This window comes from Argentina silus, assembly GCF_951799395.1.
Source record: "Argentina silus genome assembly, chromosome: 10".
Classification (NCBI taxonomy): Eukaryota; Metazoa; Chordata; class Actinopteri; order Argentiniformes; family Argentinidae; genus Argentina; species Argentina silus.
In genome coordinates this window covers 21,911,418-21,925,987 of record NC_139664.1, presented here as the reverse complement: position 1 = coordinate 21,925,987, position 14,570 = coordinate 21,911,418, and the positions used below count along the sequence as shown (strand labels likewise).

General features: G+C 40.6%; 1 protein-coding gene across 1 annotated transcript in view; it reads right to left on the bottom strand.

Annotated features, from left to right (window-relative positions):
- Positions 1-10,960, bottom strand: part of slc4a7 (solute carrier family 4 member 7) — a 66,234-nt gene extending 55,274 nt beyond the window's left edge. The window contains exon 1 of the mRNA XM_083678250.1: positions 10,835-10,960. Coding sequence (XP_083534376.1) covers positions 10,835-10,879 — 45 coding nt within the window. The 5' untranslated portion in view covers positions 10,880-10,960. The remainder of the gene's footprint in view (positions 1-10,834) is intronic.
- Positions 10,961-14,570: the final 3,610 nt, after the last annotated feature.

Here is a 14,570-nt window from a genome sequence, read left to right as displayed (position 1 = left end):
GAATTGAGGATAATATTGTAAGGAAAATGTGTCTTGTCCTGTAGATTTAGTCAAATTTCAGTATGCTAAATCTACAAATCCTATCCTACACACACAGAAGGCAACTCCTGTAGCAGGCTTCAGGTCTTGCGTGAAATACTTTCCCCCGCTTGTTTTCCATCTCGCTGTCGTGTTGCCATCTCGCGCTGTCGCGTGTAGTTGCTTTTAGTTTAATGCTTTATTTTCATGAATTGAAATGTTCGTCACTAAGAAAGCTCATGGCCTTGGGGGTTTGTGAGAAAGTCAGGAGAAGTGTGGTAGTTTGAGACTGTGGCAGGGCCTATGCTCCGTGCAAAGTCGGTACGGAGGCAAGAGCAGCGTACATAACCTTTATCAGCGGAGAGTTGTCACACACGTTTAATCAAGGGTGGCCATAATTGTGGCTCGCACTAGCGAGACTGACTTTAAATTGGAACATAGCAAAGTAATATTTGGTCACAAAAGTGTTTTTGCAAAAATATTATGATCTTAAAACAGTTTTTGCCATGACAGAATGACATAACATATAACAAAAACACTGGAGTCTGACTGCAGGAAGAGGGGGAGAGACTTGTTATTGTCCTGTCAGCAATTGCAGGCTGCAAAGGGAGGTCACTCAGGCTAGGGGTACAAGGGTGCAGTAGGCCTGAACAAGATGACCTCATGGTTGTATTGTGTGTGTGTGTGTGTGTGTGTGTGTGTGAGCTGGCTTTACCCCTGCCTTTGTCAGCTCAGCCCTGCCAGCACCAGAGCTGCTGAATCTCCAGGGACAATGAAACACTTCCTGCCGTCTAAAGCTCTGGGCTGAACAAGTAGTGCACACCTACCCCCCTACTCATACATTTGGCCCAAATAAGAGGACTGACATTACAGTATGAGATAGGGCTGTACCCGACCAAGAAATGGCTTGGTTGAATCAAAATCGGCAGTTCAAACATAGTCGACTAATCAGTACACATTTATAATATGGCCCACTTTATCGGATTAGCGATAGGAGCTGTGTCGGAACAAGCCAGTTTGCATTTACATTTTTTGGGGCCCTCCTTTATACAATCGAATGCTGCCATACTACAAAGCATGAATTTGCGAGGTGACGCGCAAAAAGTGCATCGGAGGCTGGCACGGATTTCGGGCATGTACAGGTTTTTAGTGTAGGCAAAAACAGGTTTTTAGAAGTGTTTGCTAATTCATTAAAAATAAAAAAAATGAAATATATCACATTCACATAAGTATTCAGACCCTTTGCTATGACACTTGAAATTGAGCTCAGGTGCATCCTGTTTCCATTGATCATCCTTGAGATGATTCTACAATTTGATTGGAGTCCACTTGTGGTAAATTCAATTGATTGGACATGATTTGGAACAGCACACACCTGTCTATATAAGGTCCCACAGTTGACAGTGCATGTCAGATCAAAAACCAGGCCATGAGGTCAAAGGAATAGATCTGGGGAAGGGTACAAAAACATTTCTGCAGTATTGAAGGTCCCCAAGAACACAGTAGCGTTCATCATTCTTAAATGAAAGAAGTTTGGAACCACCAAGACTTTTCCTAGAGCTGGCCACCCAGCTAAACTGAGCAATAGGGGGAGTAGGGTTCTTGATCACCTCCTTGATGATGGGTCAGGGAGGTGATCAAGAACCCAATGGTCATTCTGACAGAGTCCCAGAGTTCCTCTGTGGAGATGGGAGATATCAGTTAGCAAACATTTATAAAAATCTGTTTTTGGCTGTCATTATGGGGTATTGTGTGTAGATTGATGAGGGAAAAAAAATTTTTTAATCCATTTTAGAATAAGGCTGTAACACAACAAAATGTGGAAAAAGTGAAGGGATCTGAATACTTTCCGAATGCACTGTATATAGGTGTGGATAGGACCACCGTTGGTTCGTGTAGACTGCCTATAGCCTAATGATGAAGCTTACATGCTGACAAATAGGCCATTTTCAATTATGATGTCTACCACCGATTAGGATACCCCGATTTACATAGGTGATTAGTGAAGCGGTGAGGTAGTTCCATAATTTGCGTAAAACGACCAGGAGAACTCGATTTTACACTTTAAGAAATCAGACAGTTCAGCACCCTGTCTGCCCTCAAAATGTTGTTTTATGGCGAACTTAAGCCTATAGGGAAGAACAGCATAATACGGCAACCTGTGATGTGGGCATCATTCTCTCTGTTTATCTCAGTTCAAGAGGAGAGGTGGACAAGTGCACATACTGTACCTCACCAAGTCAATCTTCGCTGGGCGGCAGAGAGTCTGAAATACGCTTGAGAGCGGTTCGACATTTCTTGCATATCATCCCTCCTCTCTCTCTTAACCATCCTTCCAGTCAATGTCTCTCTCCAAATAAAGCAGAAATGCCCTAAAAAAAACTTTTAGGTACACCTGTTCAACTGCTCGTTAAAGCAAAAATCTAATCAGCCGAATCACATGGCAGCAACTCAATGCATTTAGGCATGTAGACATGGTCAAGACGACCTGCTGAAGTTCGAACCGAGCATCAGAATGGGGAAGAAAGGTGATTTAAGTGACTTTGAACGTGACATGGTTGTTGGTGCCAGACGGGCTGGTCTGAGTATTTCAGAAACTGCTGATCTACTGGGATTTTCACGCACAACCATCTCTAGGGTTTACAGAGAATGGTCCTAAAAATAGAAAATATCCAGTGAGCGGCAGTTCTCTGGGTGAAAATGCCTCGTTGATGCCAGAGGTCAGAGGAGAATGGCCAGACTGGTTCGAGATGATAGAAAGGCAACAGTAACTCAAATAACCACTCGTTACAACCAAGGTATGCAGAAGACCATTTCGGAACGCACAGCACGTCGAACCTTGAAGCAGATGGGCTACAGCAGCAGAAGACCACACCGGGTGCCACTCCTGTCAGCTAAGAACAGGAAACTGAGGCTACAATTCGTAAAGGCTCACCAAAATTGGACAATAGAAGATTGGAAAAACGTTGCCTGGTCTGATGAGTCTCGATTTCTGCTGCGACATTCAGAAGGTATGGTCAGAATGTGGCGTAAACAACATGAATGCATGGATCCATCCTGCCTTGTATCAACGGTTCAGGCTGGTGGTGGTGGTGTAATGGTGTGGGGGATATTTTCTTGGCACACTTTGGGCCCCTTAGTACTAACTGAGCATTGTTTAAACGCCACAGCATACCTGAGTATTGTTGCTGACCATGTCCATCCCTTTATGACCACAGTGTACCCATTTTCTGATGGCTACTTCCAGCAGGATAACCCGCCATGTCACAAAGCTCAAATCATCTCAAACTGGTTTCTTGAACATGACAATGAGTTCACTGTACTTCAATGGCCTCCACAGTCACCAGATCTCAATCTAATAGAGCACCTAATAGAGCATGTGGTGGAACGGGAGATTCGCACCATGGATGTGCAGCCGACAAATCTGCAACTGAGTGATGCTATCATGTCAATATAGACAAAATCTCTGAGGAATGTTTCCAGCACCTTGTTGAATCTATGCCACAAAGAAATAAGGCAGTTCAGAAAACCTAAATGAAGCCCATTACAATATAGCAGGGTTGCGATCAGTTGTTGTTAAATTGGAACTACCAATTTGTAAGCCTACACGCAACAGCCTAGGAGAGACGGGGTTGAAGGAACAGGAGGAAATTATGTTTTTATTTAGTCCATTGAATAGGTAAAATAGGAGGACTATGTAAATGTTGTAATGTCTGAATAGTGAAACCAATAAGTACACAAATAACATCAAAGAAAACTGAGAATTTCTACTTCAACCTCATAGTAACTGTTTGATTTCAAATCCAAACTTTTGGAGTGTAGAGCCAAAAGAAGAAAAAATGCTTCACTGTCTTTCCTGACTTAGTGCAGGACACAATAGATACTCAGCTTTTATTTGATGTTATTTGTGTACATAATGGTTTCACCATTCAGAAATTACAACACATTTTATGCATAGTTCCCTATTTCAGGGCACCCAAAAGTAATGGGACAGATGCATCAAATGTCCAAATTAAGCACTCATGTTTAGTATTTGGTCAACAATCCTTTGCATGCAGTAACTACCTGAAGTCTAGGACCCATTGACCACACCAGATGCTGTGTATCTTCTCTGGTGATGCTCTGTCAGGCCTGTACTGCTGACATCTTCAATTGTTGTTTGTTTTGAGGTCTTTTTACCTAAAATCTTATCAGGAAATGAAATGTTCAATTGGATTTAAATCTGAAGACTGACTTAGCCAGTCAAGACCTTTCCACTTTTTGGCCCTGAAACTCCCTAGATGCTATGGAAGTATGTTTGGGATCATTGTCTTGCTGTATGAAGCGCCGTCCAATGAGTTGGATGCATTTTCTTCTACTTGAGCAGACAAGATGTTTCTATACACTTCAGAATTCATTGTGCTGCTGCTGTCAGCAGTTACATCATCAATGAAGACAAGTGAGCCAGTTCCAGTAGAAGCCATACATGCCCAAGCCATAATAACCCCTCCACCATGTTTCACAGATTAGGTGATACAGTGTGCTGTGGACCTTGAGAAGTTCCTTTTATTCTCCACACTTTTCTCTTGCCATTACTCTGGTACGGAACACACCTTACTAACCAGAAACACCTGTAAAGCCGATTGTCCCAATACTTTTGGTGGCATGAAATAGGGGGACTATACATACAAATGTTGTTTTTTCTAAATGGTCAAACCAATATGTACACAAATACCCTCAAATAAAAATTACAATCTATACTTTATCCTCATAGTAATTGTTGATTTAAAATGCAAACTATACTATGAGTATAGAGTGAAAAGAAGAAAAAATGCTTCACTGTCTCAACAATTACCCAGGCCAGTGTAAATGGTCATTTTAGGCTGCATTTTTTAAATCTGCGGAATATTGCAGAAATCCCTCCCCGATCACAAAATCCATTGCGGATTTCTGGAACTTCTATATGTTGAGGTTGTTTACTGACACAAACACAGTGTGATGGATACCAATCCAACACAGTACTACCAAGAGCACCACAAGCAAGAGCCATCTTGAACAAATAAAAAAAAAGCTGAAGGAGAGGAAACGCTAGATGCCTACAGATACACACCACAAAAGCAAACACTACAGTTCACACACCACAGTGCTCACTCTACGGAACAACAAATGAACAAGGGGAAAAAATACTAGTCTCTACTACTAGTTGTGTTTCTGTTGATCATGCACCTACGATTGCATGAAAGTAGCTTTGTGTAACATCAGCTTGAGTTGCTGTTCCAAAAATGTTTTAAATGACTCACAAGACTTTCTTTTTATGAGAGTGCAGTTCCACAGATGTCTTCAGAGATCGTCACCATGGAAGCAGAACACTGTGGTTTACAATACTCTTGGCTTTAACACAGGGTTAGCCCTAACCCTAACCCTAAAACACAATTAGGCTACCCGCAACAGGATTAGACAGACAACTGTCTACCTGCAACAACAACCATTATGAAGCAAGACTCCTTAACCAGATTTAAGGAGGTTCAGGCCTGGTCAATAATTTTGTTGTATTGGTAGATATATTTTGTTATTCAACTGTAGGTTAATGAATGATGTTCTCAATAGAGTGGCAAACCAATTTCGTCAGATTGTAGTCTGTGAACTGACTTCCGGTTCAAGATGAAAAAAACAATTAATTTTTCTCACCTGGATTTTTTCAAATAGTGTTTGGTTTTGATAACCTTTTCAGTTATTTTGTCTCCAATACAAAACTTTATAATCAATAGGTTAAGTTAAGGACTGTACAGTAGTCCAGTGTTTAAAAGGTTCATACCCTTAGCACAGTAGTCAGTGATCTTGGGTTTTTTCACCCTTCCCAAGCTCACCTGTATTCCCAGAAATGTCTCCTTCTCCACTCAGTCTGTGGGTTTCCAACCGCACAAACGGGCTGGTGTCTCCACCACCATCGCTTTGATCATTTCATTGGTAAACATTGATGAAAAATAATCATAGGGGTCATTGCTACTCCAAACCCCCTGTGGGCCTGGCCTTGGGCTCTCGTCATCGAAAGGCCTCCTCCCCTCAGAGCTTCTCCTTGTCGCTTCACTGGCTACCCTCCTCCTGCCTGTCACATCCCGCCACTCCCTCAGTATGGCCTCCTCGACTCTCAACCGGCCAATCTCCTCTCCATCCACGTTGACATTTCCCTCATCATCCGACTCCTCTTCACTCGACACTTCATCCAGCTCATCATCCTCAAACCCATAAAACTCCTCTTCACTGTCGCAGTCCCAATTAAACATAAATTCACAGTAAAAAAAAAAATTGTGTTATTAGCTATTTATATAGCTATTTTGTTTAACTGTTTAGCTTCTTAACATCATTATTATGGTTTCTATGCAAATTACAACCAATGACAACACGTTTGGCATGTGTTTTATGTGGTATTTACCTAGCAACAATACTTTAATTGGCTACAAAATGAAGCATCATAACTTATGGATTTTTGGTGAATAAAGTCGCTCTTGGCACTCAATTTGACCGACAATTTGGCCGACTTTATTTGCCCTTAACACTGAATGAGTTAACGTGTGGGTAAATTGGTTTGGGTGTCATAATTAGGGGGATGCCATTTTTCCTGCATTTTTCCTGTATTTGGGAAATCTGTTGACTGCCCTCGGCCATATTACATCAGATAAGTGGTTTTATTTAATATAAACCACAAAATAACCATAACGTTTTTAATGTGTTTCTATCAATTGGAGGGCAACCAGCCCCCCAGCTGACAATAGGCTCTGCGAACGTTCGATTTGTGACACTGATAACGACCTAAAGAGGACAGCAGAAGATGAGACATCAGCCCACAGTTGCTGACAAATTCGCTCACTTTCCCCCATTCCAGCCCTATATTGTAATTCGCTGCCCATCACAGACCTTTGAAAAGAGTTTGTTCTGTCTGTACACATTACTGAACCCTCATCATCCTGATCACCTCACCTATCGCAGCAGAGATCATCGTCATGGTCAGTCTCTGTCTAATAAAGCTTGGGGTTCTATATGGGCGTGCAATTGATCTTCTATACAGGAACTAACATAATTCATAATTCATCCTTGACACTGCCACATATATTCCATGTCTGACATCATTTTATGAACTTGATTGTTGATCATGATCATGTCTTCTTGATGAAGACATGATTTGCTCGAAATAAAGGTTTATTCAAGGACATTATTTCGAATTTCTCCGACCATACAATAATTTGTCCTTTTCCAAATTGAAACAACAACTCATAGGCTACTCCTCAGGTAATTCATGCAGGCTGCCATTATTGCTCATTCAGAAAGAAAAAAATAATAATTACAATAATAGCAATTCAATTAAAATATACAATTAATATCAGCTCACAAGTTGGGCAAGTGAAGACACAGATATGAGCAACTGTTTCACAACAAGCCTATCAGGCACTGCAGCCAATCAATATGGCCATGGGTAAGGCCCTGCTGTGGTTAGGCCTGACTCACATGTCAGTGTGGGGACATAGAACCAAGCCTTCAAAGATGTTTGTTTATATTGTAAATAATCAGTGACTCAATTAACCAAGTAAGCAAAATTGAGTAGAGACAATCAGATACTTATCCACCTAGAAGGACTCAAGTCATTGCCTATACAAGATAGCTTAAAACTTTCTCTCTGACTAGGGTTGCAAGATAACTGGTTTTCTAGAGGACTGCCAGGTTTTCAAGAGGTTTGTGCACCACTTTCGGGACTTTTCTGACATGTTTAATCGGGCAACACTATCTATAATAGATTTCTGATACTTTCATTGATGGATCATCTAACAACAGATAATTCAAAGTGTAGACTAGTAGGAGATAGTAAGATAGATAGATAGATAGATAGATAGATAGATAGATAGATAGATAGATAGATAGATAGGTACTTTATTGATCCCCGAGGGGAAATTAAGGCGTTACAGCAGCTCACATCACAAACAACAACAAAATAAAGTGGCAAAAGAATAAAATAGACTGAGGCAAGAGCACTGAGTTTTACTTAGTCTGGTAATAATTGCAAAGGGAGCTAGCCGATGTGTGACTGCATTGTTAGCAATGGAGTCATGGAGTGGAGTGTTGTCTTGGCTTTATGAATGCCAACATCTGTTTGTGATACAGCCAACTCATAAACATGCATGGGCTGAGAGAGAAGAAGAGGAATGTTAAAGTGATAGCTCACCCCAGTTAAATGTATGATTCAATATTATGTTAGTGAATCCCTCAATCTTTTCTCCTTTTTTTCTCTATTTGTTGTCATTAGACACATACTGTCAGTATAAGTAAGCATTAATGCATGACAGGGTGTTCATTAACCACGGTAAGCGTGCAGATATCGGCAGTTAATGCACACCCTGGAGTGCATTGATATGTTTATAAAATGGAATCCCATAGTTTTTTTTGTGAGGATTCCCCCTGAAACTTGCTATTTTAGCCGTTAATAGTTGACTCCTCAAACGACCAGAAGAGAGCGGATATCCTTCTTAATGCACACCTCCAGTGTTTTACATATACTACGACACCTTGAAATTCTGCAGTGTTAATACACCACGTAATTATAGTTCCCTCAAAATGCTCCCGCACGGCTGTAATACGTAACTTTATGACAGGCATATTCAATATACTATTGTCACTTCCCCAGGGGGAAGGTCTCTAGCAGCCAGATGGTCTATAAATACAGCACCCTGCGTAAATAATGGGACAGTGAAGCATTTTTTTTTCTTTTGGCTACATTCCAAAAGTTTTGATTTTAAATCAAACTTGTACTATGAGGTTAAGGTAGAGATCCTCAGCTTTTATTTGATGGTATTTCTGTACATATTGGTTTCACCATTCAGAAATTACAAAACTTTTTATGCATAGTTGATTTCAGGGTACTCAAAAGTAATAGGACAGATTTATGTCCAAATTAAGCACTCATGTTTAGTATTTGGTCAACAATCATCTGCATGCAATAACTGCCTGAATTCTGCGACCCCTTGACCCCACCAGATGCTGGGTATCTTCTCTGGTGATGCTCTGTCAGGCCTGTACTGCAGACATCTTCAGTTGTTGTTTGTTTTCAGGTCTGTTAGCCTAAAATCTTATCAGGAAATTAAATGTATGTTCAATTGGATTTAAATCTGAAGATTTACTTGGCCAGTCAAAACCTTTCCACTTTTTGGCCCTAGAAAACTCCCTAGTTGCTATGGCAGTGTGTTTTGGGTCATTGGCTTACTGTATGAATTTGGAGGCATTTGCTTGCACTCGAGCAGACAGTGTTCACACTTCAGAATACATTCTGCTGCCACCATCAGCAGTTACAATCATCAATTACGACAAGTGAGTCAGTTCTAGTGGCAGCTATACATGCTCAAACTTAACACCCCCTGCGCCATGTTTCACAGATGAGGTGGTATGCTGTAAATCTTGGGCAGATTCCTAAGGAACGTCAGTAAAAAGAAGAAAAAGCACTGGTGAGCTCAGCAATCACAAACGGCCTGGTAGACCAAGGAAGACTTCTACAGTGAATGACCGAAGAATGCTCACCATAATTAAGAAAAACCCCAAAACAACTGTCCAGCAGATCATGAACATTTTCCAGGAGGTAGGCATGAATGTGTCAGAAACTACCATCCGCAGAATACGTCACCAGCTGAACTACAGAGGAAGTGGCTAACTTGTCTTCATTGTTGATGGTGCTTCATCATACAGCTGTTCTTGACTGGCCAATTTAATCTCCAGATTTTAATTCTACTGAACATGCATTTAATTTGTTGAAGAGGAGACTTAAGGCAAAAAGTCCTCAAAACAAACTAAAGACGGCTGCAGTGCAATGGGTCACAGAGTTCAGGCAGGTATTGCATGCAAAGGATTGGCGACCAAATACTAAACATGAGTGCTTAATTTGCACATTTGATATGCAGGGCCCTGTATATAATATGCCTATTAGTCACTGCTGCTATTGTATTGTTATGCATGACTGCGTTATTGTATTTTATTGTGATACATATATATAATATTAGGTGCTAACCCTAATTCTACCGTCATGCACTCCCCTGTATCCCATATGACAATTAACTTTGAACTTTAGTCACCAGAAAGAACACATGAACACAATAACAGACCTTAGCCTGTCCTGTATTTTGTAATTGAATGTGTTTACTTACTTCAGTTTATCAGTTTAGTATGTCCCTGTAATGTTTTACATGTATTTATATTTTTATTTTCATAAAACAATGTTATTTTATCTTATTTCATTGTACAATATCTTAGGGTCACCTATTCATCTTGTTTTTCTCTGTCTTGTTTTTAGTTGTGACAAATGACAGAGGAGAGAGAGAGAGAGAGAGAGAGAGAGAGAGAGAGAGAGAGAGAGAGAGAGAGAGAGAGAGAGAGAGAGAGAGAGAGAGAGAGAGAGAGAGAGTCCGGGGGCGCGCACATGTCATCATTACAATGAAAGGTTTTTGTCTCCCAACATCACTGCCTCTGAATCACCGTTAAAGCCGCCGACGAGCTACTTCCTGGTACCCCAACTCAACGACTAGGAGTCGAAAGCGTTTGTATCTCCGGTTTACACGTTCTAGCGTAAAAGCAAGGAAGTTGTTTCCGATTCTTGTTATTGACATTTCCATCTCGCTTTCGTCTGAATTGGGCTGGCAAAAATAGATAACCCCCCACCCCCATTTCTTCCTCCTTCCTTTTTCTCTGAGAAATGTGTACCCTAAACTGAACAGCTACTATAGCCACCAAAGCTAACAACTTATTTCAGGAACTTGGAACCTGTAAGAAAAGCAATACACAAGGCTACAGCTTGGGTACTTACTGATGTCAGGAGTGGTCTCATCTGCTCACTGCTGCCTTCCTCCATTTGTCCAAACTCTGCGGTGGAACCTCTCTCTTCCCTATCCTCGGGCCAATTTGAATGTTGAACTACGAATTGCTCCTTTGACGTGTCACCGCCACTAACTCGACCGACTGGCATTTGTACATACATTAACCCAATGTGTAACCCGCCCCATATAGATTGACAGCTTTAGTTCTCCTTTTGAATCTAAGCAATCGGTTTCACTTGACCAATGATGTGACGAGAAAAGGCAAATAGGCGGGTACCTTCCGCCCATCCAGGCCGGGCCTGTGACAAAGGGATGCTGCGGGTCATTCATGCGTTGTGCTGAGGTATACTTCGTGCAACAAGTTATGATTCTTAACCATGGAACTCATCCAAACCAATGAATAGAGTATGTCTACAAGCTGTTAGCAGATGAACTGCATGTGCAGTTTTTAATCAGACCAGCCTTAAATGTGGACTCTGGGATATGATGTCAACACACCCCTGAAAACAGAGCAACTTTCATTAAATATATTGTAATGAACAAGAGCGTCCACTCGTTTCACTGCCCTTCACTTTCACTCTAACTTTCTTTCTGTACATATCCCTATGTTTGTTATTTTTTGGTTACATTTTTCCGAAAACTAGCCGAAAGTAAATAGCTGCCTAGACGACGCTCACATCTTTTGATGCTTGGGCTCTGTCGCAACTATTCTCTAGTCTGATGCATCTCTGTTTTTTAAGGTCTCTAGCAGCGTCACGTTTGTTTTTGCTACGATGTCATATCCCAGAGTCTACCTTTAACCAACACTTTTGGCCTTGCTGTTGCAACGTAGTGTCAATCCATTCCTTTTGGTAGCGGCACCCTCGTCAGAAGGTAGCCATGGAATACTTGTAAGGGTCAAGACAACGTAAATGTGCAGCCTTTAGGAAAGGAGACAACCGATGGCCAACCTTGTCAACGGACGTACCCAGTACGAAGTGGCAATGTTTAGTTATTTTTTTGCCTACGAGGTGACAACTAGGGTTTTATGTTGCCACAGCCGACTATTAAGAGAATGTTTTTAACATATGGTGTAGCCAAATATAAATTATAAATGGAGCTGAATTCATGAACTATCACAAAACCACTGTCGGTCATTGAGTCATAGTAGTTTGCATCAATCACCCACACTGACATAAGGGGCAAAGTTGGCAATGTAGGACTTCCAAAGGTAATAGTATTTAGTATAATATTTGTTGGACAAATAGCATAGCGTAACATAACAGGCTACATAACGTTTGTATTGGTACATGTCTACTTTTAGCCATAACAGAACAAAAACTAATTTAGTCTAAATATTTCTTTGAAAATAGTTGCTTTTTCTGACCTGACCTCTCTGTTAGCTTGCGTTTTGCCGCACCCTCTTATATGCAAGATCTGACACTTACATACTAATAAAGCAATAACGGTAATTAGTTTGATTCATATGAATATTAATAAAACACACAAAATAGGCTACATAGATATCTAGTCTTCACAAGCACAACTTTAAAAATGTATGAAGCCATATAACCTAATGAATATAGTTGAAGAGAATCTGTCATTGCAACTACTGTGCATGTATTTGATGCCTGTAAGGAGCTTATTAGAGATTAGCAGACTAATATTCGTCCAGAGTTTGCCCCCATGAAGTTTATGTTAGCAGGCTGTAATCCTGATGGATTGCTTATGGAATACTTCATGATCATTATTGTTCCTGAGAAAGGGCAAGAGTTTGAATCTCCTAAGAATAGTCAGTATTTGTATTTTAGAAATAATCCTTGAGACATAATTTTTTCATAAACTCTTATGAAATTCTTACTGAAAATGCCAATAACAACATCTGACACTTTTGTCACCTAGACAAAGTAAAGCAGATATTGGAAAGCCAACATGTCTTCCCAAATTTAAGAGGAGGGAGAACTGCTGAATACTAAAAACTTGGCAGAGTGAGATCATTGATTCAAAATTGTAATTTATTGTGAAATGCCATGAAAACATTTGCTTTAATCATCAACACAAAAGACAGTCAAAGATCCACGTTTAGTCATTCTATCAAAAAGTTCATCCAATAGCAACAAAAAACATTATACATTTTTCAAAAATGATCATTTGGAGTGCCGAATAGTAATAATATGTTTTTAATCTAGGATAAATAACATCATATTTTTTATTGAGAGAGTGTCATGCCTCTTCTACAAACATAGTTTATTTATTTATGGAATCACTTTGTTCGATGCCAATCTTCCAGTTGTCCTTTGGGCAACGTGTACCATTGAAGAAATCCTGGCTTAATGTATACAGTAATATGTAAGATGTCACTGGAATGATATAATCAGAGGGGCCAGAAGATACAGTATGTGTGCTTGCATATAGAAATAGAAAACTGTAACTGTTGACCAAGATGGCGGCGCGCATGCATCGCGACGCTCAGTGTCTCTCCAGAGTTTGCGAACTAGTAGTACTGCATTTCGTTGTCTCTGTACTTGTACTCTGCACAATGACAATAAAGTTGAATCTAATCTAATCTAATATGTGATGATCAGGTGTGTGTGTGTGTGTGTGTGTGTGTGTGTGTGTGTGTGTGTGTGTGTGTGTGTGTGATTAGTAAGATTGGCCCCTACATGCTGGGGGGCATTTTTTTGGGGCCAAAGGTGCAGACACGCTCCTTTTGAGACTGTAAACATTGTAATCCCCTTCATTTGATCTCAGGTTATTTATACATCCAGTTACTGGAAGTGATGGTGTGGCATAAAGAATGCTCCTCAGGGGTCCAGTTGTACAGCTAGGGGGTGGTAACTTAGCAGGTTTAAAACTTTGCTTTCTCCTGGCATCAAAGGGGACCTTGGTTGGATTAAAATTAATGTTTTTAGGCACCTTAATCTTGCTAGGCCAGACTTTCAGGTTTCACTGAAATATCTGACGAACCTAGGGCTTCCATTTTGAGATAACTTCTTTGCCAACAAATTTCTGTCATTTCTCCATATTCATTATCTTCATCCCTATCCTGTCTTCCACTTTTTTAGCATGCTTTTTGTTTACATACCTCAGTGAGACACTGTAGTGGTTGAAAGTGCTAGCGAGATGTGAGATGAAGAGATGTGATGAAATTATAGCTGACCCAATCAAAGTATGGAGAATGTTTCCATTTGGAGGCCAACTTCCATGATCTTATGATTTGGAAGAAGAGGCAACTGACGAATAAATACTTCCCCAGAAGGGTTTTGTTAGAAACTCAATTTTCAAAAGTCTAGCCTAGCTTCTGAGCTTAAGCTCAACCAAGGTGAGGCACCTTTCACCATAGAAACTGTTCTGTAACATTCATAGACATTTGCATTTCTTGACATTTTGTGCAAAATCACTATGTATCTACTGTATATTTATCCATAGTGCTACTGCCTTGGCCAAAGTTGCCTTAATAGCTTTGGCTCTGTGTGGGACAGTAACAGTATCATATTTCCAAATGAAAATATATAACCCTAACCCACAAGGCTGTGTGCTGAGCCCCCTCCTTTACTCCCTCTTCACCTACGACTGCACACCTGTACATGGCTCAAACACCATTGTTAAGTTTGCAGACGACACAACGGTGATCGGTCTCATCAGCAACAACGATGAGTCGGCCTACAGGGAGGAGGTCCAGCACCTAACAGTGTGGTGCAACGACAATAACCTGGCTCTCAACACCAAGAAGACCAAAGAACTCAT